General features: G+C 33.7%; 1 protein-coding gene across 3 annotated transcripts in view; it reads right to left on the bottom strand.

Annotated features, from left to right (window-relative positions):
- The window catches only part of ZFPM2 (zinc finger protein, FOG family member 2), a 307375-nt gene that overhangs the window by 277600 nt on the left and 4410 nt on the right, over window positions 1-25365 (bottom strand). Inside the window, exon 1 of one of the 3 annotated variants that reach the window (XM_071738184.1) lies at window positions 11824-11913. The exons of the other annotated variants lie outside the window; for them this stretch is intronic. Coding sequence (XP_071594285.1) covers window positions 11824-11881 — 58 coding nt within the window. The 5' untranslated portion in view covers window positions 11882-11913. Of the gene's footprint in view, window positions 1-11823; window positions 11914-25365 lie in introns of those variants that run through there. 3 annotated transcript variants of the gene reach the window in all.

Below are 25365 nucleotides of genomic sequence, written 5' to 3'. Positions count from 1 at the left end.
GTTGATCTATCTGCTAACTTAAGAGCAGATCTATAACTTGAGATTTCTACAAACTTGATTAAATAACTGCAACTCAGAACAATTCAGAGTATTTAGATGTTGTAAATTTAGCAATGATTTATGTAAAAGTATATAAAAAATATCTTGATTTTCAAAAGCTATCAGTGGGTTGCATTTGTGGTTTTCTAAAGGAAGTTAAAACTGGCTAGATCAGAAGGCACAAGGGGCTGCTATCAAACCAAACCAAAGTCCATCTCTTAGAGGAACCCCTCAGGGGTAAGCGTGGCTTAATATCTTCATTAAGGGTTTGAACAATAGAACAGAATGAACTTCAGCAACTTTGAAATGCTACCAACTTGGTAGGAGCTGCTGGGACACAGCTGAGGGCAAGGTTGCTACTCAGAGGAGACCTGAAATGGTCAGAAACATGAAGTTTGATAAGGGCAAATCCTAATTTTAGCATTGGAGACAGATTCATCTCATACACCAGCACAAAGGACCCAGAAGTTCTGGTGACCAACAGGAGCAAATGCAGGCTTAAACATAAGGAAGAGTCTAGACAGCAGGCTGAAGTGATTTTTCCTTCTATTCTGTAATAGACAATATCTTAATTATTAAACCCAGTCTGGGGCTCCCCAGTATGAGAGAGACATAGACTTGAACTGAGTCTGTCAGAAGGCCTCAAGACTGCCCAGGGACTGCAGCAAAGGAAGGTCGAGAGAACTACAATGTCCAGTTTTAGCAAGACCTCTTCCTGCTACCTTCAAATACCTAATGAGAGGGTACAAAGGAAGCAAAGTCACACTACCCTTGCAGGTGTGCAGATAGAGGATAAGAGGGAATGGATGTAAGACACAGCAAAGGAAATTTTTATCAACTGTTGGGGAAAAAGAATTTACAGTGCTGGTAGTCAAAATGTAGAACTGGTTACTAAAAGATGTTGTGGAATCTCCATCCTTGGGATATTTAAAACCTTGACTGGGAACCTGATCTAAATGGGTTATGATTTGAGCAGAAGGTTGAACTAAATGATCTCTTTAGGTCCCTTTCAACACAGAACCTCATATGATTGTATAGTTTTATTCTCAGTTCAAAAGTGCTTATGGAAAATAATCCTCAGCTTGATCAGTTCTGAGTTAAACATTCATGAAGAGTATATGTCAGATTTAATACAAGCATTCCGGTATTTTTGTTAACATCATGGCCCTTTTAAATAAAGTCTCATATGTTTCTTGAAGTAATTGAGCCTACACACCAGTATAAACTAACAAATAATTAGATCTCACACTTAAAAAAACTATCAGATCCTCAATATTATATGTAGAATTTTCCACAGTATGCATGCTGTCATCAATTTAAAATTAACCAAGTTCTCACTGTGTAATTTTTTCCACAATATGAACTTAATTTAAAAGGACAAGTTGGAAATCTAGAACTAAGTTTCCTTTTAATTCTTAAAATCTGCAAAAATGGTAAGCTAATACCTGGGAGAAACAGATACATTTTCCTCCTTAAAAAGTTACCATTACCTCATTTCAGTATAGGCATTTGAGTGTTTAGACATTCCCATATGCACTGCACTTTTTTTTTTTTTTCCAGTGTGAAATGAGCAAAGGAATTTATTTTATCTCCTCAGTGATTCTGAAGACACGCAGGCAACTTCGCTAACATGCAAATTTAATGGCAAAGACATGTGGGTTCAGCTTTACATTCAGACTTCAGGTTTTAATGGCACTGGAAAATTAAGAAGAAAAGCAAAAGGAAAATACTATTAGCATCCACAGGGCTGTTCATCTGCTTTGTTTTCTTTCACTACAACAGCAAGCAATGGAAGGAGCAAGATTAAAGCCCAGAGTATGGATATCATTTTAGAGCTATTCAAATACAGAGAAGCTTAAATGATCATACCTCAGCTGTGCAGGCCTATTGCAACTCGTGTTTTACTTCCCAAATATACTGGGTTTAAAACAGAGCAGACTGCAGTTTTGATAACATCTGCTACAACAAATAACAAAAAAAAAAAGTGTGAAGTCTGATGAATGTTTAAACAGAACATTTTTTATGGATCAGCTAAATCTTTTCTGCTTTTTAATTAAAAGTAAAGAAAATGGAACTTAATTATCCTGTAAAGATTAGCTTGTGGGCATCTTCCTGTAAATTACTTCTAATTGAAAGCAAATTGTCAAGTGACATTCAAAGTACTGTCCTTTAAAACACAGCTGTTCTATTGCTGATTTCAGTACATTACAGTGCTTCCTTGTTACAGTAAGGCATATTTGAATATTTTAACAATTTGACTGGTTTTGTATGGATTTCCATTTAGTATATCTTAATCACATTCCCGCCTCCAAAAATCGGAAGCAATATGAGCTAACTTATTGTACCAAATATCCTAAAGTAATTTCTCTCAGCCTTTCATTACGAAGCTTATCGGTTAACAGATTAGCACAGGGCATGGGTAACCGAGCAGTTCCGGCTGGCAGCCCCCTCCCCAGCCTGCTACCCAGAGCATTCCTACTGCTGGGAGCCAATTAACTAGCACAGCATTTTCAATATTTGAAGCAATTTCAAGTTTTAGTTTTGCTGGACAAACCACAAGCTGACAGTTTACATTGTGTGTCTTCTCATTATTTACAAATTTATAAATCTTCGTGGCAATATCTGATATACTTGCATAGTAAATCCCCAATATTTAAAAGAGCAAGATAAAACTATGGAACATTAATGTAAGTTTATTAAATACATTTGATCGTTTTGATAAAACACTTAAATGTGACTTAGCATTCTACTTGGAACTACAGCCTCAACCTAAAAACCTATTACTGTCTTTTATTAAATCTTAGTTGAGACTGCAAGATTTCTTCTGGATGGATTAGATTTCAGCCTTCTTGCATATGTGCTCATATGCCCCAGGAAAAAAAGTAATTTTTACCTATAATCACAAACAAATAAAAAACCAACATACAGAGGGGAATTGCACATTTCCACAAAGTTACTATATCATTTAGCATTTTTAGATCTTCCCACTTTTACAACTTCATTGTCTCCAAGACTGAATTTACACACTTCTCTGTGACAGTGAAAATATATTCTTAAAAATTTGACATGAAAAGCGTAATGCTTTCCAGCATTAGGCCTGAAAAGCATGTCTAGAGCTAAATAAGAACAGAAATGGCTTAAGAGAGGTGTTCAGACACGTTTGTTTCAGACAGCAAGAAATAGTACTTGCATATTAGAGCTGTGATATATGACACAGTTTGCCAGCACAAGGCTGAGGATGGGCTTGAATGCCCAGATATGGGAGAGGCTGAACTGGAAGGGACTGTTCAGGAAATAATTCAGTTGTTTTCAGAACCAGCGGCCCAGGCAGATTCACCATTTTGTAAGGAAATGGTGGTACCACTGGAGTTTTACTGCTTGTGAGCCACTCATAATTTCCCCTCCTCTTAATCTCCAGAATATATAATACGTGCCTTGTAGCCCTCAGCCAAATTCAGACTCATATGTGTGCTTCAAAAGATTGTTTGCTAAGCTAAAAACCTATTTATAAATATACAAAGTCGTCACTGGATTTAGGGAAAAGTACTCTTTCTTCTTACTGTAGTATGAAGTTGCAAATAGTAATCTAAAATAACAATAAGAAAACATTTTAAGAAATATTTTAGTAAGATCTTAATTCTACTTGAACTTAGATTCTCTAGTTTCTTATCAGGCTCACCATGTATGTGAACAACTTAAATTTTTTTCAACTAAAAAGGAAATAAGACACAGACCAATTTTTATGGTACTTTGGTTTCCACTGCTCTTCTGTGGATTTTTTTCCCCCATTTTAGGTAGGAATGATATAGGAAAGAAAATTTTCTTGCATTATATCCTAAAGGCAACGAAATATGTGGCTTTCCATATTTACTGTGGAAGTGAAATTACAAAGATTGTAATATATTTTGCAAGAAATTGACTTAAGTCTCTAAGACATAAAGAGCATCCAGTATCTTCTTAAAATCAGGGGTTTTCAATCTCATCTGCAAATTGTACTAGAAGAACATCCTACATGACCAGCAGCTGGTGTTAGCCATAAGAATGCAGCTAATGTCTCACAATCATTATGCATTGTAAGCACTGCAGTAGTCACCTAGGACAAGAAGAACCATCCATTACTTGTTCTTTGAGGTTACATGTCAAAGTCCAAGATACAGAAAAACAGCCCAGTAGTTGTTAATTGCCACGTTCTCTAAAAAACATTGGAAATCGAAACAAAGAAGAATTTTAAAAAATACTACTTTTAAGGCCTTAGTGAAATCAGAACACTAGAAGAGGTCATTTTTGAAGTAACTGATGAGGTTCTTTACTGCCTCTGATACCTTGAGAAAAACATATGCTACTAGGATGCCTCAGCTGCCTCATCAATACTGTCTATGGGGTGTGCTCATAAACTTCTGCATAGGTTACAGTACCTTTTGTAATCCATGCAGAATACAGTACTAAAGCTGAACCTACAAATCATTTAAGGATCATTAGTCTCCTAAAAAATTCTTGAGATCACCTTAACTTAATATGCCTTTCTAACATTCCCACTCCAACACTTGTTTTTCCCCTTTTTCAACGTGATGTCTGAAGCTACATCCACTGCTGTGCCCTGAAAGTGCAGATAGGGGGAAGCAGAAGCTGAACTTCGTGACAACAATCTTTTTTTATATGTTTTAATTTATAAATGTATGATTGGTTTCTGTGGTAATATTCTGCATAATCCTTTGTCAAGACAGCTAGGCATAACTTTTGTTCTGACATTTACCATTAAAAGATGAAAGAAGTCTGACAATACACATTAAAGGGACAGAGAACCCCAAAACTTCAAGGAGAGACCCTCTAGGACCAAAGGAGAAACAGCATTTAAGAGACCTTAATAAAAGAGGAACAGCAACAATAACAAAAAAATAAACAAACAAAAACATAACAAAGAAAACACACAAAAAACCTCCAAACAAACAAACAACAAAAAGACAAAACAAAAAACAAACCCAAAACCAATCAAACAAAATCTCCTATTTATTGAGGTCTCAGTAAAGACCAGTGTGCCTGTCGCTAAACCAAAGCTATTCCTGGTCAATAGGGAAATTTAGGAATAAAAAAAATAATTAAAAATAAATAAATAAAAAATCTGAAAAATCATTCAAATTTGGGGGAGGACGGGAGGTATTAACAGAAGATTCCCAAAATATGTACCACCACTGGTCAAAAGTCAGACAGCATACTTATATACACATGGTGTCTGAGTAGCTGAATTTGTCCTGGAAGTCCCTGATGTGCTTTCTTACAAAAAATACAGTTAGCATAGGAAACAAATTTTATTTATTTGGAATAAGCCTGACACATTTTACCATCACTATTAAACTTTTCCTAAAAGGCTATTCACCACTTTTCCTTCATGGAAAAATGAAAATAATTTTTTTAAGTATTTTAACCAAATTCAAACTTTAGACTGTAGACTCATGCGACAAGTTGTCTATAAGCAAATCATATCCACTGAGGAAAATCAACTTACTGTTTTCTGTCTATTACATACAGGGCCAACAGTAAATCATACAGCACAGCCAAATATAAATACTGCTTTTGGAACTCTTATTAAATGCAGGCATCAGGAACGGGTAAATCCCACACATCTACCACACCCACTATTGACCCTTCATTCTCAGAAATTTATGGTTATATCCTCCCATTTCATGTGGGATTCTTTAGCATGGCTATAAATCCAACTATAAAAATATGAATAATTCTATTACTATTATTACAGCCATTATCATTCTTATACATTACTTGAATTACAATTATATTTAAGGAAAATTAACACTTACAAAACCATAAATTTTTATTATTTTTTTTTTTTTACTTTCAGTAAATGGAAACTGAAATTCTTTATGCTACTACACTATTTTCTGAATAGCACTGTGGAAAAGAGGACTATTATACACATGCACACGAATAAGTGACCACCATCCTGAACATATCATAGACCTCGTAAGCCAACTCCAGGCTCTGTCTTATGAGATAGAACAGCCTTTGCCATACAGTTCTCCTATCCACTGGAACCCTTTTAGTGACAGGAATGCTTGAGGCCTTTGATCTTGGCAGGAAGCAGCAGATTTTAAAAAGGCAGATTTTAAACATTTTCCACAGTTACTCCTATCCAGACATCAAAAACACAAATCACAAACAGAAACAACTTTGAGCTTCTGAAACATGAAGCAGGTAATTTTCAATAAAATCTATGAGTGTAATAGTTGTCATAAACAAAAGGTAGGGACTAAAACCAAGATCTTTCCGATTTGGGTTTGGTCTTTGAGGGAGTATTTTTGGTATATTAATCCTGTTAAGACAGTAGCATAGCACTACAGAATGTGTAAGCCTTAAATGTCTCCTTTCATTAAAGCCAGATCACTGAAATCCCTGAATCATATGTAAAAAATGCACTGGGAAGTTCACATACAGTTCTGCTTCTGAAAGTAAATGAAGCCATCAAGTTAGAGCATGTCTAATGCATCTTGGTACGCTCTCCCTATGATTAGGATATCAGTGCTTACAAACAAAATTATTAAAGATTCTACAGTAGTAACAAGAAAGGGGGGGAAAAAATGTTGTCCCCCCCCAAAATCAGTCTTGCACTTTAACAAGAAACACAAGGTCCAAAAACTTTTCTTAGATTCTTCAGAGTTCCCTGTCTGTATTAATGAACATCCCTGTGTGCACATGCAGGTATAAGCATGCTGTTTCTGACATGTCTCATTTCTGGGTTTAAAAAAATGGGAAATAAAATTTCTACTACACAACAATGAACACTAATTCACTCTTTATCCTAAGGGAGCTAATAAGAATAGCCTTACCTTTGTGGCTTAATGCAAATGAGAATTTGAGTATTTGGGCAACATTTTAATGTTAAATAGATTGATCAAATACATTCCTGTTTTACAAATACAAAAATCCATAAACTTTTTTTAAGCCAAAGTACCCAGCTATTATTCTCTGTTTTTTACAACAACATAAAATAAAAGTATATTTAAAACATACACAGGTAACATTTTCCATCTGACTTTTATTCATGAGGTAATTACAGATAAAAGAAAAATTTCTTATATATTATTATTATCCTTAGGATTTCACTTCTATTTCAAAATTGAAAGGAAATCACATCGTCTGCCAGCACCTGTGGTATCTAAGTAGTGGATACATCCTGAAATTTAAACCATTATTGGATGCCCAACACAATATAACAACAAGCTATTGATTTCTTTGGAATGTTACCTTTTTTGCTACAGAAGAAAAAAGGACAAGATCAAGTAAGATCTTCAGAGAGTAAAAACACATTGCTATTAAGTAAAATAAATCTACTTAAAAATTTTAATTCTATTTTTTTAATTATTTTTAATATGTTCCACAATATCAAGATTGTCTCTTTAAAAACTTCACATAGTGCATTTTAAGATGGTATTAAATGGAAATTTCAACCAGATGGGAAGAGATAATCTGAAATTCAGATTATCCTTCACGAAGTCTTGCATTTTATGAAATTCTGTGATACGCCCTTACAGGAGATTGGCACCCAAGAAGTTCTTACAGGCATTTTCACATCCACTCCTACTCCTACACTGTAGAGATACTTTATATACCCATCTTCCAAGGACAAGGCATAACAGGTTGCAGTATGGCAAGCTATACACTATTTCTCAGACTAAAGGACCAGAATATCCCCCATATGGACTGTGGGGGGATCCTACTCTTTCGTAAATCGCCTGAGAGAAAATATTTGTTTTCAGTGTTCCCACATTGATCATATTTCTTCATTACAAAGTAAAAATGTTAATTTAGCGACCTTCAACTAAAAAAAAAATAATTATGAGAATTATTCAGTGTCAGTTTCCAAACACATACGTGTCATGCATGGGCAAATTACTGAGTATATGCTTATATTAAAAAAAAAAAAAAAAAAAAAAAGAAAAAAAAGGGAAAAAAATTTTTTTTTTTTACAGTTGCTTCCTGAGCTATTAATAACTGCAAAAAAAAATTGTGCTATCATCTTTATTACAGACCAATGTCTACTTCATTAAAGAAAATGTTGTTTATGATATTAAGTTTAAATATGCTATGCATGTTAAATTCTCATCTACTTGTATTAATTGCAATGTAGCATTTTGCTACATGAACCTCTATTTAGACAGATGCTCCCCAAACTTTTACTCATACAGCCAGGCTGCACTAACAAGATCCTTCTAAAAAACATAAGTTTTCACATGATTCACCTTTCAGACTGGAGTCATTGCTGGGCAATGTAAAGAAACATGCATACAGCAAAGAACCAAACCACAAGGGAATCCCCTCTGCTCTTGGAAGAAGGATTTACATTCACAGGTGAAATTTCTATGTGCTCTTTCTAGCAATACAAAAGTACTTTTTGCCACAATCTCAAAGTACAAGAATAGCAAAGGATACAGTGCACACAAAAACGCTATGTGCATGTATATATAAGCACAATATAACAATCTAACAATTATAAAATATGTTCTCCCAGATTATGCAATTCTGAATTATAATTCAGATTATAAATTCAGATTATAAATTCTGAATTTTTAAAGACTGCATGTGTCTGCTTCCTATCCCATTTCACCTTCTTCCAAAACTACAGTCTTTTAGTAATTTGAAACTGTAATATCAAGAAATAACTTCCTTTAGATTTTATGTGAAAAGAATTATGATAAAAATAGCATTTTTTCTCATATGAGTAAACTGAAAAAATCTTCAGGTTTTACAATTATTTTAACTTTTCTTCTAACAAAAGAACTTGCTGTATTTATCCAGGTTCTTATGTGGTACATGTCATGTAACAATTTAAATTTATTTCCAATATATTAGCAGCTAATAATGGCCATCACAAACATTGCTTGTTACTGCCCTCAGTAATCACATAAAACAGCATGTAACTGACTTCTCAAAAGTCTGAGTTCTGTTAAGCTTGCTTTCTGTTTATGAGTGCAGTGACTGACATGTAAGTGGGACATTTCAATACAGAAGGACAGTCTTGAAAGACAGAAAAACATTAATACCTGAGTAAATATATAAACAGTCAATAACTCCAAGTTAACATACAACAACAGTCATTCTTCTATATAAGTGAGATTAGATATGACAGAAGAAAGTTCAAAATCAGTATCAGTACCTTAAAAGCACGAAGTGCATGTAGCAGAAGGATCACCTTTGGAAAGAATAAAAATAACAGGGGAGCTCATGTTCAGCATCACAGCAAGTTGTTCTGGGTTCCAGATATTTAAAAAAACAACAACAAAAAACAAACAAACAAAAAACCAAAACCAACCAACAAAAAAAAAAAAAAACGAAAAGCAAAAAACAAACCCAAACCAACATATAACACAAGGTGTGGTGTGGGGGGGAAATAAACAAAAAAAAAAAAAAAAAAACCAAACCCATAACCTCTCCCCTGCAAAAAAAAAGACCACACACAAAAAAAAAACCAGACCAAAACAAACAAACAAAAACCCCAAGCAACCAAACAAAAAAAAACAGAAAAGGAAAAAAAACAAACCCAACAGACAAACCCCAACAAAAAAATATACACACTTCAGAGTTCAACACTGATCTGACTACCAGTCTGATTTTTGGGAGCCTGTTTGCAGATGCGGTAGAGTTATCAATCCGAACAGACACACAATCCGGGTCCAATGTCACTTCTCCTCATTATGTTAATAGTTAATACATGCAAATGAAAACACTCTAGCAATTTGATTTCTTTGAAGATAGTTTGCATATTGTCTTAGCCATAATGACTGTACACTTCTCTCAGCCTCGATTTATGCAAGGGTAGTTTAGTTCATTTTTATCAGCTCAAGTTCATTTTGGCTGCTACTGGAATGTATGTGTGTTTCTTTTTTACCTTTCACCTAATTACCATTCAGGTACCATAAGCAGATTTTTCATGCTATTGGTGTCTTTCTTAATTAAGAAACAAATGAATTCTCCCTAGCAAAAAAGATGGAACAACAGAATAAGATGCCAGAGGCTGATGTTCTGCTTCTTAAATGAAGCTGCTTCATTGTTAGGTGTCTGTTACGAAGGGGCACAAGTGTAATGAGTTTATTGCGAACACTATAAAAGTAAAGCATAAACAGTACTTTTAAAATTATGAATGAATACATAAATATTGGCCTTACCAGCATAGCTCAACTAAAATTTTATCCCTTCCTTTAGAAGAGTAAGTTCTTTAAATACAAATTATTCTTCACATCTGGAAAGCCCCAGGTTCTAATCCCAGCCCAGAGTGAATCCTTTCTTTTTCCTTTGTCTATTATCTGCACCCTGCTTGTGTGTTCATGTTGTTCAATTAAGGAGGTACCTGAATTTACCACTGAGAGGAATTTTATTTCTTTTCTTTTATCTTTTCAGCAGAGTAAGTCTCTCTCACTTACTTTCACTCCCTCTTATCCCCCCACCCCCATTATTCCCCTTTCTAAATTGTGCTTTTCTGCTTCCTTTAAGTGCTAGGTTTTCCTATGCAATCACAACATCACCACCACTAGCACTTCTAAGAAATTCATGACAGTATGCTTGTCAGGATGGTATTACCCCACTGTAACATAACAAGAAATTTAGAACTTTGAAGTATCAAGGCCTTCTAGGAAGGTTGCATTCTTCTTTTAACACAGCCCACACATTAAGGGACATGGCCTCTTAAACTATATGGCACATGCCACAGGATGGGTATTGGGGTTTGGTAACAGGCTGAGAGATCATTAAGTCCTAGAATTCAGAACTGTAACATAAAGTCAAACATCAGTGTTAATCTCAACAATTTAAATGCAAAGACCATGACTGACATCTTGTTTGCAATGACTGCACATTAATTGTGTAAGAACTGGAAAGAAAATATGTGAAAATACTTTTGTGAAGTTGAGATTAAATCCTGGTATTCCTTGTGGAAATATAATCTCTATGTGTTTCCACCGGAACTGTAAGAATATAAGAACTATAAAATCGGTATCTCCCCACACCCACAAGAAGTTAACTCACTTTTCCATTCAGACACTTCTCTGTTATGCAAAGGGGGAACACCAGGTAAAGGATGAAAACCAAAATATATTTTTAGTATGGTCTTAACCATAGATCAATTTTGAGACAGTCGATACCACCCTGAAGTACTGCATATTGCCTTGGAGAAATACAAATAGGTCTGTTCCCAACAGAAATTGATCTTCTATAGAAAATCTTTCTGCATTTTCTCCATCTGATTTTAAAAACTGTTTTGGACAAAGTGTCAAATTTATCTTCTGCTTAATCAACAGCATCATACAACGGGTCTCATCAATATTAATACTAAATTGATGTACCTCTTAATGTAAAGTATGTGTCATAAGGCAGTGATATATGTATTTTGAAATGGAAACTATGGAAATGTGTGAGAAGGACTTTTTTCCTCCCACTTCCTTCCTCTGAACGTTTGTTGGAGGTTGTTTTTTTCTCTCAGCCAGAGAAAGCTAGATCCAACACAGAAAGCAATTTAACAGTATGATGTTTCTATTTATAAGTCTTTGTTTTGTCAAAGAAAAATACCATAATTCCACATTTTTTTCTTCTTAAAATATACAAAGATGATAAATATTATGAAGAAATCAAAGATTCGATTTTTTTTTTCATTTTTCTAGTGACTTTATACATGCAATTCAGAACAGCTTAACTGTTCTTGTTTTACACCATTTTCAGTGAGAAGAAAATCAAGCCTCCTGTAAATCTGTGCTTGTAGTCTCCACATAGTAAACAACAAACCTTTGCTCTCCACCGACTGGACTCTCTTTCTGCATCTCCGCTGCAGTCCCAACTTCATTTTTCCTCTCAATCAGTCTCTGACCTCCTCACATGGTGTCCCTGCCAAATTCTTGGCATTGGAAGTGAGGGGGAAGAGGCCATACCATAAGCGTGTTGATAATGAAGAGATAGAAATAGAAAACCAGCTGGATTGTCCTAATAAAGTATGTCTGGGATTCAGAGACACAACAACTCCCTGTTCAGGTCACTGTTCAGCTTTTAACCCTTTGCATTCCAGCTTGACCTTCCACTATCTCCATTAAATTAACATTTAATATGAAATTGTACTTGAAAAATTCACTTTGATTTCAATGAAACCTATGACCTGCTTCTGTCTAACTGTATTTTAATTATTTCATTTTTGCCTGAGACATGCAAGTCAGTCCTGAAAGATATTTTTTGCTTATTGTTTTCTCTTTTCCTGTTATCTCAAAAGTGCCAATACTGTCGTTTTAGATCTTTACTCTTTTGCTGAAGTATGTCTTGGCTGTGTGATGCAATTTAAAAGCTTCCTAAATCTCCAGTGTAGTAAGTTACTGTTTTCTCCTTACATCAGTTATTAACACTGTAAGTAAAACAGGTGCTCATATACACAAAAACCCCACCCACCCACCCTTTATTTAGCTACACCAGTGAGCCCTTAGTGCTAGGAAATCCCTATTTAAGCTGATTTGATTTTATCTTTTACAGTATCATCCTAAGGAGTTCCCCATGCAGCCCTCCTATTCATTTATAGCAATAGTAAGACCTTCATCTCTAGTAACAAGTAAAATCAAGAAAGAAGGAAAATAAACTCTGTGGTTTTGTTTTTGCATATTTAGTCACACTATGCATCTTTTTCACAAAGTATTACCAAGCAAAAAGGGCACAAAGACAATGACCTGAAAGTCATAATACAGTGGCCAAACCACCTTTTCTTACTAAGCTTATTTCCTCTTACTCTTCATTTTTCAGTGACTGGTCACAGAAAACAAAGGTAGAATGCCAGGTATAACACAACAGTGATGGACAGTTCTCAATTTCTTGATAATATGTGACTGATTCCAGGATGGCACAACTTCAGCAACTTCATTGAAAAAATTTACTCATTCAGAAAAGAAATATTCTGAAATTATTTATAGAAATTATTAATCAAAAGTAATTTCCAAGCTATGAAACAGCTGTACTACATGTGACGATACATTTTTAAAAAGCAAAAAAAACTCAAACCACAACAAAACAAAACATACTTTAAAAATGCCTAAGATATCACTGCTTTGTAGGGGCTTTGTTTTTCTGTCTATAAATACTCTTCAAAAAAGGAAAATAATAACTAACTTGTAGACAACACAATTTAGATCTTACCAGTAACACTAATAAGGGAAGAATTAATGAAACACTGGTGTTTAGTTGTTGGAAAAGTATTTCCTCTAAGGCAACACATATAAATACGTAACTATAGTCATATTTCCAGTCCCTCAGTCACAGTCAGCCCCACTGAGATGCACTTTTTCTTCCCATTTCTACTTACTGGCAATTTTAAAAAGTGCAGCAGAGGTCAAATGGGATGACCAAGAAACAGTGTCTTTTCCCAACTTCACCATTTCCAAATTTACATTTACCTAAATAATAATCATTAAATTCTTTCCATGTGCCTGGTACAACGAGTATTTATAAGGCTTAACCTAATTATTCCACATAGAGTGAATTCAGGAAGAGCTACATGGCACTATTTCAACATTATTTCTGTTAACTCAGCAAACTATTGGCCTTTGGAGTCTGTTCAGCTGTACAGGCAACCCAACTATAGGTAGACAGACACATATTTAGATATATATATGTAATCTATTTATTTCTTATATATATTTGTAAGAACATTCTTGCAAAAATCTTAAAGGCCTGGATTTCTTTTCTTAGAATTATGAGATCAAAGCAATAGGTACAGCCTTCTTTTTTCATTAAGAGGTATTTTTATAACTAGCAATCTTTACTGAGAAGACAAGTAATGGTAAGACTAATGCAGCTGTACTGCATCAGGTATTACAGGTCTCAAAGGCCATGAGTTCTATACCAGGCTCTACCAGTGCTGGCCTGTTAAGCCATTTCCAGTCTCTGGCCTTAAATTTTGCCAAAAACTGAAAAACTGGGTAATGATATTGATTGTTCTTCAAAGAGGAAAAATACAAAGAAGCAAACTATTATTACTAACCAAATGATAAGCCTCACACATAACATTAAGCCTCACACTAACATTTGGTCTCCCTACAAACACCACCTACTACTCTGATGGAGATAAAGTAATTATCATCAGATAAGTAACCACCACCAGATAAAGAGATAAATGGCATGAAACACTCAGTGAATCAAATGCAAAAAAAAACCAAAACAAAACAAAACAAAAACAAAACAAACCCAAAAAAACACAAAGAAAACCCAAGTAATCTAATATAGATCTGCTGTTATATGCAGGCATCTCTTGCATAAAATCTTAACATTGCATGAATTGTTCCCTTCTAGGAACAGATTGAACTCCCACCAATTTTTTGAGGCTTTTCTCACATTTAACAGCATTCAAGTCATTCTTCACAAAAACTGAAATGTAATGTAAATAAGTGAGAATACAATAACAACTATCCAACATATTACATGAGGACAACTTTGGAAGCAAAAGCTAAAGCATAAAAATCATGACATTTGTCAAAAAAAAAACCCAGAAAAACAAGGCAAGAAAAGGAGATGACCACATATGGGCAAAATATTTTTCTATGAATAATTCAATCAGAACTAAACTAAGTGTTTAGTGATAACTCAGTTCCCATAAATACATTTTATTTTCACTGAAACTTATATTGTATTTATCAAAAGGCTGAGATAACTTCCATGCAAAACTTAGTACCTGCCAATTTTGTTTCATCTCTTTGTCCATTCCTTAGAAACATTTTTACAGAAATTCAAAACTCTTCATTTACTGTCTTGGTTTATATCACTTCTACTTGAAAAATTATTCATGATATTTGCAAATGCAGTCCAGTTTTCCATAATATGCATGCATTCTTTGCAATGTCACACGTTCTGGTATATTATAAATGAGAGATATATAAAGCAAGTCATTAGGCATACATTGAAGATGCATCATCCTTAAGGTGTAAAATAATCCACCAGACTTGGCATTGGCCTTGTTTGTTTATTTTTTTTTTTATTTTTTTTTTAATTCCCTGGGCATAATAGTCTGTATTAAAATGACTGGCATCAAAAAGTCACCCAGAATGTGAAAACATCTGATTATATATATATAGAGGAGGAACTGGCTTTGGTAATTTTAGTTCAAATTTCAAAAAACTTAGAATAAAAAGCTAAGGGAAATAAACTGGATTGTTATCCCTATAGTAGTGTAACAGTAAAATCTAAGACACAACCTATTTCCAAGGCAAAAATCCATACCATTAGGAGCAAGTTTAGAAAACAGGAATGACATAGCCTTCAAGTTCAGAGGTTTCATTGTAGCTCCCCCTACTTATCTTGCTAGAAAGAAAGATTTTATTCTGAAATTAAGCATTTCTGCATGTCTTCTGGAAGAAAAACTTCTAAAAGCTATACTTTGCTATTTTGACACACAATAAAGACCAAGGTATAGAACACATTTGTATTAAAATATGTATGGAAATTTTCAGTAAAAGGATAACAGTACAGCTTAATGAGAGAAATGGGCATGAAAGAATCTGAATGCACCACTTAGGGCATATTATTACCTGATTTCAACAACAGCTGAATGTGTTGATAATCTCTTAACGTGAGGCATCATTATCCCCCCAAAAAAGTACAAAACCTAAAACTTTACATGTTGTTTTGCTGTTACTGAAACTGAGATAGTATTTCCAGAGTTTGTGTGTGTTTCAAGGGGTCTTTTTAATTTACAGCATACTATATTACTTGAAAAATTGAAAAATAACTTCATAATTTCAAGCCACTTGCTTTTGTATAATACCTTTATCTGTAGCAGTTTTTTCTTGAAACAAGTGTATTTTATACTGATCTGCTGCTATATATTAAGTTACATGCCTCAACTCATACTAACTTGTACATATATTAAGATACATATATCCACATGTTTATGTAAGTATAATTTTAAGGATTCTTAAAGAAAGATATTGTTAGAAATAGTTCTCAAGGTCAAATTCACAGGCAAAACACTTCCATACCTGCAAACACAAAAATCTTTCTATTTATTTTGTTAGTATTTTACAGTTTTGGGGTTGGGTGGTTTTTTTGTTTTGTTTTTTGCACAACCTGTGATAAAGATATTCAATTAATTTCCTGAAAATATGAACTGTCATTGAAGAATTATTCATTAGCTTAGTTTTCAGTTCACCTCAGATGACAATAATAGTGAAGCCTCTAAAAAGATGCCAAATAATGCCATCTGCATCTTGGTACTTGTAGTAACCATAACATCTTTCTAATAAGAAATTGATAAAGACTAATAAACTGATTGCTACCTTAATTTTTTTTTTCTTATAGCAAACCAATATTTTAATAACAAACATGATTAGTCATCACCAACTTTTAAATGGTTTTTAACATCCCTGCAAACAAAATCCGTATCATTGCACAACTCAGCACTTCAGTAAATAGCATTCTGGAAGAATGTGGGGCTGGATTAACATAAAATTATACCAAGTTAAACATAAAATACAAGCCAAAACTGAAATTATTTTCCTGATGGAATCACATGAATTTGTATTCTCAAAAGATTTTCTGTGAATGCAAAAATGAGTTTCCAGTTTCAAAGACAAGTAAATAATTCCTCTCTTATGCGGGTATTTTTCATGGTACAACGTGTACCATGCCACAAATACATAGCAAGAATAATACTCCAAACATTTCTCTCTCATTTGTTTTCTAATGCAGAGGCCACACCTTCAAAAACAATGTTTTGACTGAAAATTGATATTGAAAAACAAATTTAGCAGGACATTTGTGGTGTGAGTAGTTCATACCTGAATTTCACCTTCTTTCTTGACAGTGAAAACTTCCAAACCAACAAAGAGCATCAAAATGAATGTCAGACTAATCAGACCAGTCACAACATCACCAAAACACACTCCCACTTAAATGAGATTTCCTAAGCTGCAGGACTAATCATAAAATTACACAGCCTAGCTGGGCTAAGTAGCTGATTGTTACTCCCCATTTGCAAGAACTGCTGATCTTGATTGTTTTGGCTACATGACTTTCCCCCTTCTCCCCCCCTTTTTCATTCACCAACACAGATCTTCCTCTTTGTTTAATTAAATGGGCCACAGTTGTATACCCTAGAGGGTAAAACTCCCAAATAGGCTAACTTCCCTGGTCAGACATAAATATAAATATGAGTTTGAACAAAACTCTAATAAAGCTCTCTTCAGTCTTAGTAAGTAGAAAATTATACTTGGAAAAACTTCAGTACAGGATGGTCAAGAAAGAGCTACTGTGATGCAACATTTTGTCTAAGAAATGCACCTGAAAATCTGAATCCTATCTGCAAATTATACATGAGCTTTTCCAGTTTATTTCAGATCACTGGCAGAAATGCTGTGAGAGCTCAGCTTAACATAGGAAAACCCAACCAAGCTCTGATTTAAAGGAATGCACCATGATATTAACATCATGGAAGAAGCTTTTAAATACTTCCAGAGTCTTGTCTTAAATCTGCATTCATAAATATTTCTCTAAACCTTGAGTCTCTGTGTTTTAAAACATAACATAAAAAATAGACAGGATAAAACTGTGTATTTCTTGCATAAGACCTTTGTCACTGTTGTTTTTTAAATGAAACAGGTCCCCAGAGATTAGACAGTAAGAAAACAGCCTTGCTTGAAGTATAACTAATCACTGTTCAAATGACCATCAGTTCACCTACACTGATCACTTATTACTGGTAGCACTCCAGGTTATACTAGAGATTCTTTCATACTGCATTCCAGCTATACTATCAGCAATACAGCACCTTGCAGAATTCATCTTACTGATATTAAGCCAGCAGCATTAGCTGAGACCCAACTGTCCTTTGGAGATGTGACCCTTAAAACTCAGAGAAAAGCGATACATTATAAAGGATTTCTAGAGAGTATCAAACTGTCCAAAAACCTAAATTTAAATCCAAGCTGTCCAAATTCCAATTCCGTGGCAGTTGTACACATTTTCATGGATGCATTGAAAATCTTTTTCATTTAAAAGTTATTACGTCTGGATGTTCTTTTACACATTTTCCCCTTTTGTGCCTATTACACAGTCAGGTCTAATTGCAAATATGCTATGAAAAAAAAAAACCAAAACAACAAAACAGCAACACACTGAAACACCCATAAACACTCAGTTGCTCATGGTACAGTTATAGATTGATAAATAATGTCTGGTTCACAAAAATATAATTCACATAAATTTATTTCAGTGATACTTAAGTATACCAAGCTCTCAATCTAATAAAAAAGACATAATTCTACAATGTGATACAAGTGTTATCCTGTACATAATGGGTAAGAGAATAATATTATTTCATAAACTGAATTTATTTATTCACAATATTTCCTTACAGTTCCTCAATATCCATGGAATATAAAACTCTCATTGCAGCTGCAGTGAAAAATTTACTGTGGAAAACATTTTTTAAAACCAGATTGTTTATAAAACATGTAATGCTTTGAATTATGATATATATAAAAATTATGATAGTTATTTCTGCAATTCCCTTGTCCAACAGGTATACTCCCTGTTTTCATTTCCTTCTCTCACTACTTCAGCCTTATTTTTTTAATACTGACCAGACTACCTGGCCTTTCAGTGGACCATGAAAAGTTACATCTTGTAACTAAAGAAAAACATAATCCAGTACCCCACCTTGTGGGAACCCAGCACTGCCAGACACTATACAGAAACTGACCTTTTTGTCCTTCAGACTTGCCTACCAGGCCCCATCTTCTATCGCAAAAGCCAAATCATCTGATCCCAAACTAACTGTCAACTGCTTGTGATGGTGGGGAAGCCAGACATCAATCAATCAGTTTTTATCAGAGCCACTCTTCGTTTTTCTGTTGTGCTCATCTTATCATCTGACCCAGTTGTAGCCCTGACTTCAGAAGCTTAAGTAACTTGATGACAAAATATGCGTCTGTTTGTCCAAGATGCACATTGTTAAAGAGTGCATTTGTATTTTTAGCAACTAGCTAATAGTTTTTTCAGATAAACTGTCAAATATTTGGGATTTTTCCCAGTTCCTAAGGTTTTTAGTTTTCACTGAAATACTATGATGCATTTTTGGAACAATTACGAAGTAAATTTGGCTTTGTTTTGTTTTAAATAGAAATATTTATGCTTTTTCATTAGAAAATTTAGCAGTTTTTTTAAAAACTTTAGCTATTTGCAAGCCAAGAGCCTCTCAAAGATACCATTCTATTCTAAAACACAGTGTCATCCAACTGTACTCCAATACTGTTTGTATGAATATGGATTATTGACACATTAAAATTACCCAAAACAACATTACATGTTTTCCCTTCTGTATCCTACAAAACTAGAGCATTTTGCCTGAAATGAATGAAGTACAATCAGCAGAAACAATACTCACACACCAATCTGACTGAAGGCTTTCAAGAAGGTTACTGCTTCAGAGTCTTTTCATACATGTTTATTAACTGAGTGTAATAATAAAAGGTGGGAGGGAGTGGAGGCATTAAAAATAAATAAATAAATAAGCAAATTAAAAACAACTACTACTGCAACTTCAGCTTTGATAATTTTACCATTGTCTTTGCTGGTTTCAGAATTGTGTCCTAGTTTGATACATCAGTAAAATTTCTTTGCACAAAGCTGCATAAAATACACTGCAAAAGTCTTTCTTTTACTTCTTCAAAACTTCTCAGAGAAGAGATCTTTATTGCCATCTAATATGAAGCCTGAATTTGAAAATGAGAAGACAAAACCTAAGGATATATAGTATTTATGCTTAGGATCTATAGTATATATGTATAATTTCAAGTAGATCTCAAAACATCTTTGCAACTATTCATGGTATCTTTTTTTCATGGTATCTTATAAACATTAACCTTCATGCATGATAATAGAAATATAACCAAGTACTAAATATGAAGGTTCTAATGATGATCCCAATTACAGTAGTAAAACATGGCATTTCCTTTGGGGCTTCTGCTGCAACTACAAAAGTAAAAGCGGTATCACCCCCTACAGAATTTTTTCTCAGCCTAAATGAACATCTTTGTGTATCATCAGAAAAAGCCTTTTCAAGATTATTCCGTTTCAGCAGAAAAAGTCTTTACAATCGACACACGAAAAGACTTCTCTCACCATATTTGGGTCTATGAGGAATTTCTTATTTTACAGGATAATTCATTCTGTTCTAATTAAAAATCGCTTTTCAATAATTATTGCAAGTGTGTTTAAAAAGTAATTACATTTTTCTATATCATTTTTGCCACAAAAATATATAGACTTTTCATAGATAATATAAAAAGCAGCACGTATGGCACAGAGGGCAAAAACAGAATCATTACATTCCTTTGAACATAACAAAACCACTTCATTTAAACCAGTCCCTATTCTACTCTATATTTTTATTTTATATACGCCAAACTCAAACACAATTTGGGGTTTTTTGTATTTTAAAAGCTCCTATCCCATAAACATCTGCACCTTCATTTTAAATATTATCATCAACAGGACCGTTTCTATGAATGAAGTTAAAGAGTGCGTTTCGTAAATTTCTCATACAATATTTTTATACCTCAAAAAATAAAAACAAAAAAAACCAAAAAACCCCAAAACTAAAAAACAAGGGTTTAGACAGGAGACCCAGTAACATGGAAAGTGGTGTAGTATTTTACTGCAGTTGGTATTAATACCTTATTGCTTGGAACAGAAAAATGGAGAAGTGTCTGGAATCAACAAGATTTTTACTGTAATCTGCTATACTGATTCTAAGGTAAAAAGACCAAGTACTGTAAAAATGGCATGTGATGTGCAGTTGTATCAGCTAATCACAGGCTGAAAACTTCAGGTCTTATTCTCTAGTAGAATAAAGTAACATCACTCTAACTTATCTTCATGAGCCCAAAGAGTAATGTATCAGAAGAGTTTATAAAGAGATGTACAAGTAACTAGCTACTAAAGCAATAATAATTTGGATAGTCTTACTAAACTGCATTCACTTTGCAAACCTACTGTAATTGAACAACCTTTGATTATTAGGAAAACTTCTATAAAATGATACAATAACACTCATAAGATAGGAAAGTTAAAGTTCACATTCTAGCTTTATTCACACAGCTGCAGTTAAGAAATTGCATAAAGATTCGATTGACAAATAAAGCACCAAATTACTTCTACAAATATAAAAGTTTTCTGAGGATTATTCAGTATGCTTCCTAAACATGTTTGAAAATCCTAGATATTTCTAAAAATATTTTAAAATATTAATATTTATAAAGAATGACAATGTTACATAACACCCTACCTCAACATCGTAAATACGGGAGATACTAAAATGAGAAGATAGATGGAAAAAAAACAGGATAAGATTTATTCAAATTCTGTAATATAGAGACGGGAACATTTTTTGTTTATTACAATATTTTTAACTTGAAGAAACTCTTTTCATGGTTATGATTACACAAATAGTATTAGAAGCTATTGAAATATAAGTGAAGATTTTATACATTTATATCAAACTTAATCCCTTTTTCTTGTTTGAAAAAGAAAAATCTACTGTGACAACCGCCCACATCTTCTACCAACTCATGATGGCATTACCCTTTCAAAGCATTAGATAAAACTGAATAATCAATGAGAAATGTCAATACCGAGAAGTGATTCCTTCTGCAGTGTAAGCTTTATGCATGCATTTGGGTTTTGCTTGGTGGGGGGTTTTTTGTATTTTTTACAAAAACTCCGCTTCAGTGTTGCAACTGTACTGAATTGCTCTCATTACATTTGAGATTTCCCAAAACAGTATTTATCTGCACCAGTAAGGCACACAGACTTTTTGTTATTTCACACCCTCCGATTGAAAAAAAAATAAAAAAAATTAAAATTACTCTCTGGCAAATATGTAGGAGGCAAGCATTTTGATACTCTTAATCTATGGCTCAAATACAGCATGTTCACATATATTTTCAGGAAGCTAGGTAAAGAAAATGCACTTGTTTCTCAAAGCAAAACTTGTGCCTGTAATTATTCAGTCTCTGAAGCTCTCAGAACAAGATGTAACCACACTATGACTATATATACTAAGAAGTCTCAGGTGTATGGTCTAAAATGAGGACTTTTAAAGAGCACTTAAGAATGCAGAAAAAGAAAGCTGCAACATCATAAAACATCATTATAAATATTGTGCTATCGCACACTCATGAGATAATTTTATCAACTTACAAAACTCAAAAATAACTGTAACCAGACTGCAGTGTTCAGATTTTCCATGATGTCTGTTCGCCACTAATACAGGAGTGAATGGAGCACTGATATTATTTCACTGGACTTCTCAGACACCTTTTTGGAAAACTTCTCAAGGGAGAATGCATAATAAAGTATATTCCTTCTACCAATTCATATTCTGCGTTTCTGCACCAACTCTATATTTATCTTCAACTAAGTGGAAGAAATCCTAACCATACATTGCATGGAAGAAGTAACAGTACTGCACAAATGTTATAGAATTTATTTACTTTCGTTTTAAAACCTGTATGTGCAATGCAAAAATTACTAAACTGTAAATAATCCTGACTACACAATTCTCCTCTACCATTGTGTCATCTCAGAAAGACAATCCAAGAGTAATGGTAATGACGACCTCTCAGACAAGCCTGTGGGCATTAATATTTAAATCTTACCTATCCCTTGTGATTGGAATTCAGCTTCTATTCACAAACAAAAACTAAATCAATGTTCTTAGAGTTCAAACTAGATCCCTAAACAGTTTGCCACTCTCCATGCACAGATAAGATAAACTTTCTTTGACCCAAGAGATGAAGTTGCCATGACGATCAGAGAGTCCACTTTCTATATTGATATTTTGCTGATGTAACAACAAATAGAACCAGATCCCAGGGCTGATAATGGTGATTAATTAATACTAATATTGATCCCTACAAGCAAGAGACAAGGCTATTAACTTGAAGCCTGAAAAGTCAATTGTTACCTGTGGCAGAGATACTAGCAGCTGATTTTGAAACATAATAAACAAATGTGCTATCTTTATGCTAATACCTTTAAAGGGGTACATCCTTCTTTCAAGCACAGTAATTTCACAGTTGAAACCTATTATTTTTAATTAAATCTTTTTATCTGCATCCAAAGAACAGAAATTAACTTAAAGATTTCCAACACAAGCTACACAAAAGGCTACAAAGTGAATCCCTGTAACATGAACTACTAAAAGCACGCTCAAAGAATTCAGTCCAAAGAAAGCTTAAGCAGAATTTTTTTTTAAGAATACACAATACAGGAGCCATATGATTTTGAATAAAAATTGTGAACTTACATTTATCTAGTAAGAAGCCTATTTGGTCCCTCATTTGAATAGAGAAAAATAATAAAAACCTACAGGTGAAAGCCTTACTGTGAAGATAACATCCTTGAAGGTACTCCCCGTGCAAATCGAAGAGCAAAATTGGTTTCAACTACGTTTTCATTTACAGGCTATATTTAAATTAACTGCAATTGTATCTTTGTGTTTGACTGATTGCCCACAAACCAAATTTGAGCCATAACGTTAAAACACTTCATCAAGAATCTCTGAGATTCTTTCTCTGCTCTCTTTTGGAACATATTTTTTAAAGTCACAAAAATCTTACATATATTATATGAAAGAAAAGCTCCTCTCCTTTTTATAAACAAAAATCTTGTCCATCTTACAATTTTCTCTAGTCGTCTTACCGGGCAAAGTAGAACAATTTTCTTATGAATTAAAAAATGGTGTTTTGATCAAAGAACGGCTTTTACCAGTATGCTGTATTACTTTACAACAAGTTATCCTCTTGAAAGCTACCTTGGTAGTATCTGTGAAGTATATTTCATGTTTCATGGAAATAAGTGGCACTACTAATGGATAGCTTCGTTTCCTCCTCACTTCATTAAACAGACCTATATGAACCTTCATATTAACTCTTATACAGCTAACAAAAATAGGAACTAGTAGATAGCAGAAAAAAATTAAAATATCTAATTTCCTTATTTTCCCTTTCAGCTAAATGTCTTAAAAATATATGCCCATTTATACATGACTACAAATATATATTCTATTTCCACGTACGGTGTGATTACCCTGTAACACAGAGTTCAATTGTTTGCAACGAATACTCATTGTCAGAAAACTAAAAATCATCATTTGTGATTCATACTCAAGAGGTACAGGCAGCTGCTTACCTAGTGCTCTGCTTTGATTAAACTGAAAGCATTGAAAGTGCCTTTAATGTGCTACAGTGCAATTTAAAGGAGAGTACAAAGTGAAACTGTCAGAGAAGAAAAATGTCTATTTTTTAAAAAGATAAAGATAGAAAATACTTCATTTCCTATCCTACGTAGCAATGAAGCATGTTAAAGTTCTCCGTGGGGTATATTTTATGTTAATTTGGAATTTTGTAAGGGAGAGTAAAATGCAAAAAGAGAGAGATTCTGACCCCTCAATTTTGTTTCTAAATTAACCAAGTCTGCTGGATCTCAATGACAGGGCATCAATGTGCCTTTACTATTGCCTCTATTAAACTTACAAAACTCCACTGCATGATTTATGAGCCTCTAATCGGTAGATTTTCCTTCACATTTCTAGTAATTTTAAATAAAACACATTTTTCCTGTTCTTTCACATGGATTCCACTCCTGAAAAAAAAAAGAAAAATAAGCGAAAGCACTATTATTCATATTCACAGAAAAATACTATTGCATACCTTTTTTAAAAATAGCAACTGTAAAACTTCTCTAAGCAATGAATTCTATATTGTAGTACTGTATCACTACTGTAATTACACATATTTTTAATTGCAGACTAGTCATTATGCTTATTATACTTATGCTCGTTATACTAGTCATTTGCTTAAGCAAAAAGAAATAAAATTTAAAAAATCAAGATGACATCAGAAAATAAACTTTTAAAATATATCCCTTGTCAGGTGAGAACACAAAAAATGTCATAATGGAAAATAACATTCAAGAAATATTTCCAGACAAACAGCATTATTTAAAGGCAACAACAAGAATTACTATCTTCCCAGGATAATAAACATGTATTGGCTTGTAAAAAGAACAATTTGGTTTTATATGTGGCACACAAAAAAAACATAGGGTTTATGTGACCTGGCATTTTACAGGAGACAGCACTGTACTAAACAGTTTCATTACTTAGGAAGACCACTGACAGTGTAAGACTAGGAAAGAAAAAACAGATACTTTGACTGCACACTTGATATTTATTCTGCTGTCAAAAGGAAACTGAAACTCAAGACAATATAGGAAAGATCATCATTAGCTAACATTACTCCA

This window comes from Heliangelus exortis, chromosome 2 (assembly GCF_036169615.1).
Source record: "Heliangelus exortis chromosome 2, bHelExo1.hap1, whole genome shotgun sequence".
Classification (NCBI taxonomy): Eukaryota; Metazoa; Chordata; class Aves; order Apodiformes; family Trochilidae; genus Heliangelus; species Heliangelus exortis.
The sequence above is the reverse complement of the archived record's forward strand: the minus strand, read 5'-3'. Positions and strand labels throughout refer to the sequence as shown.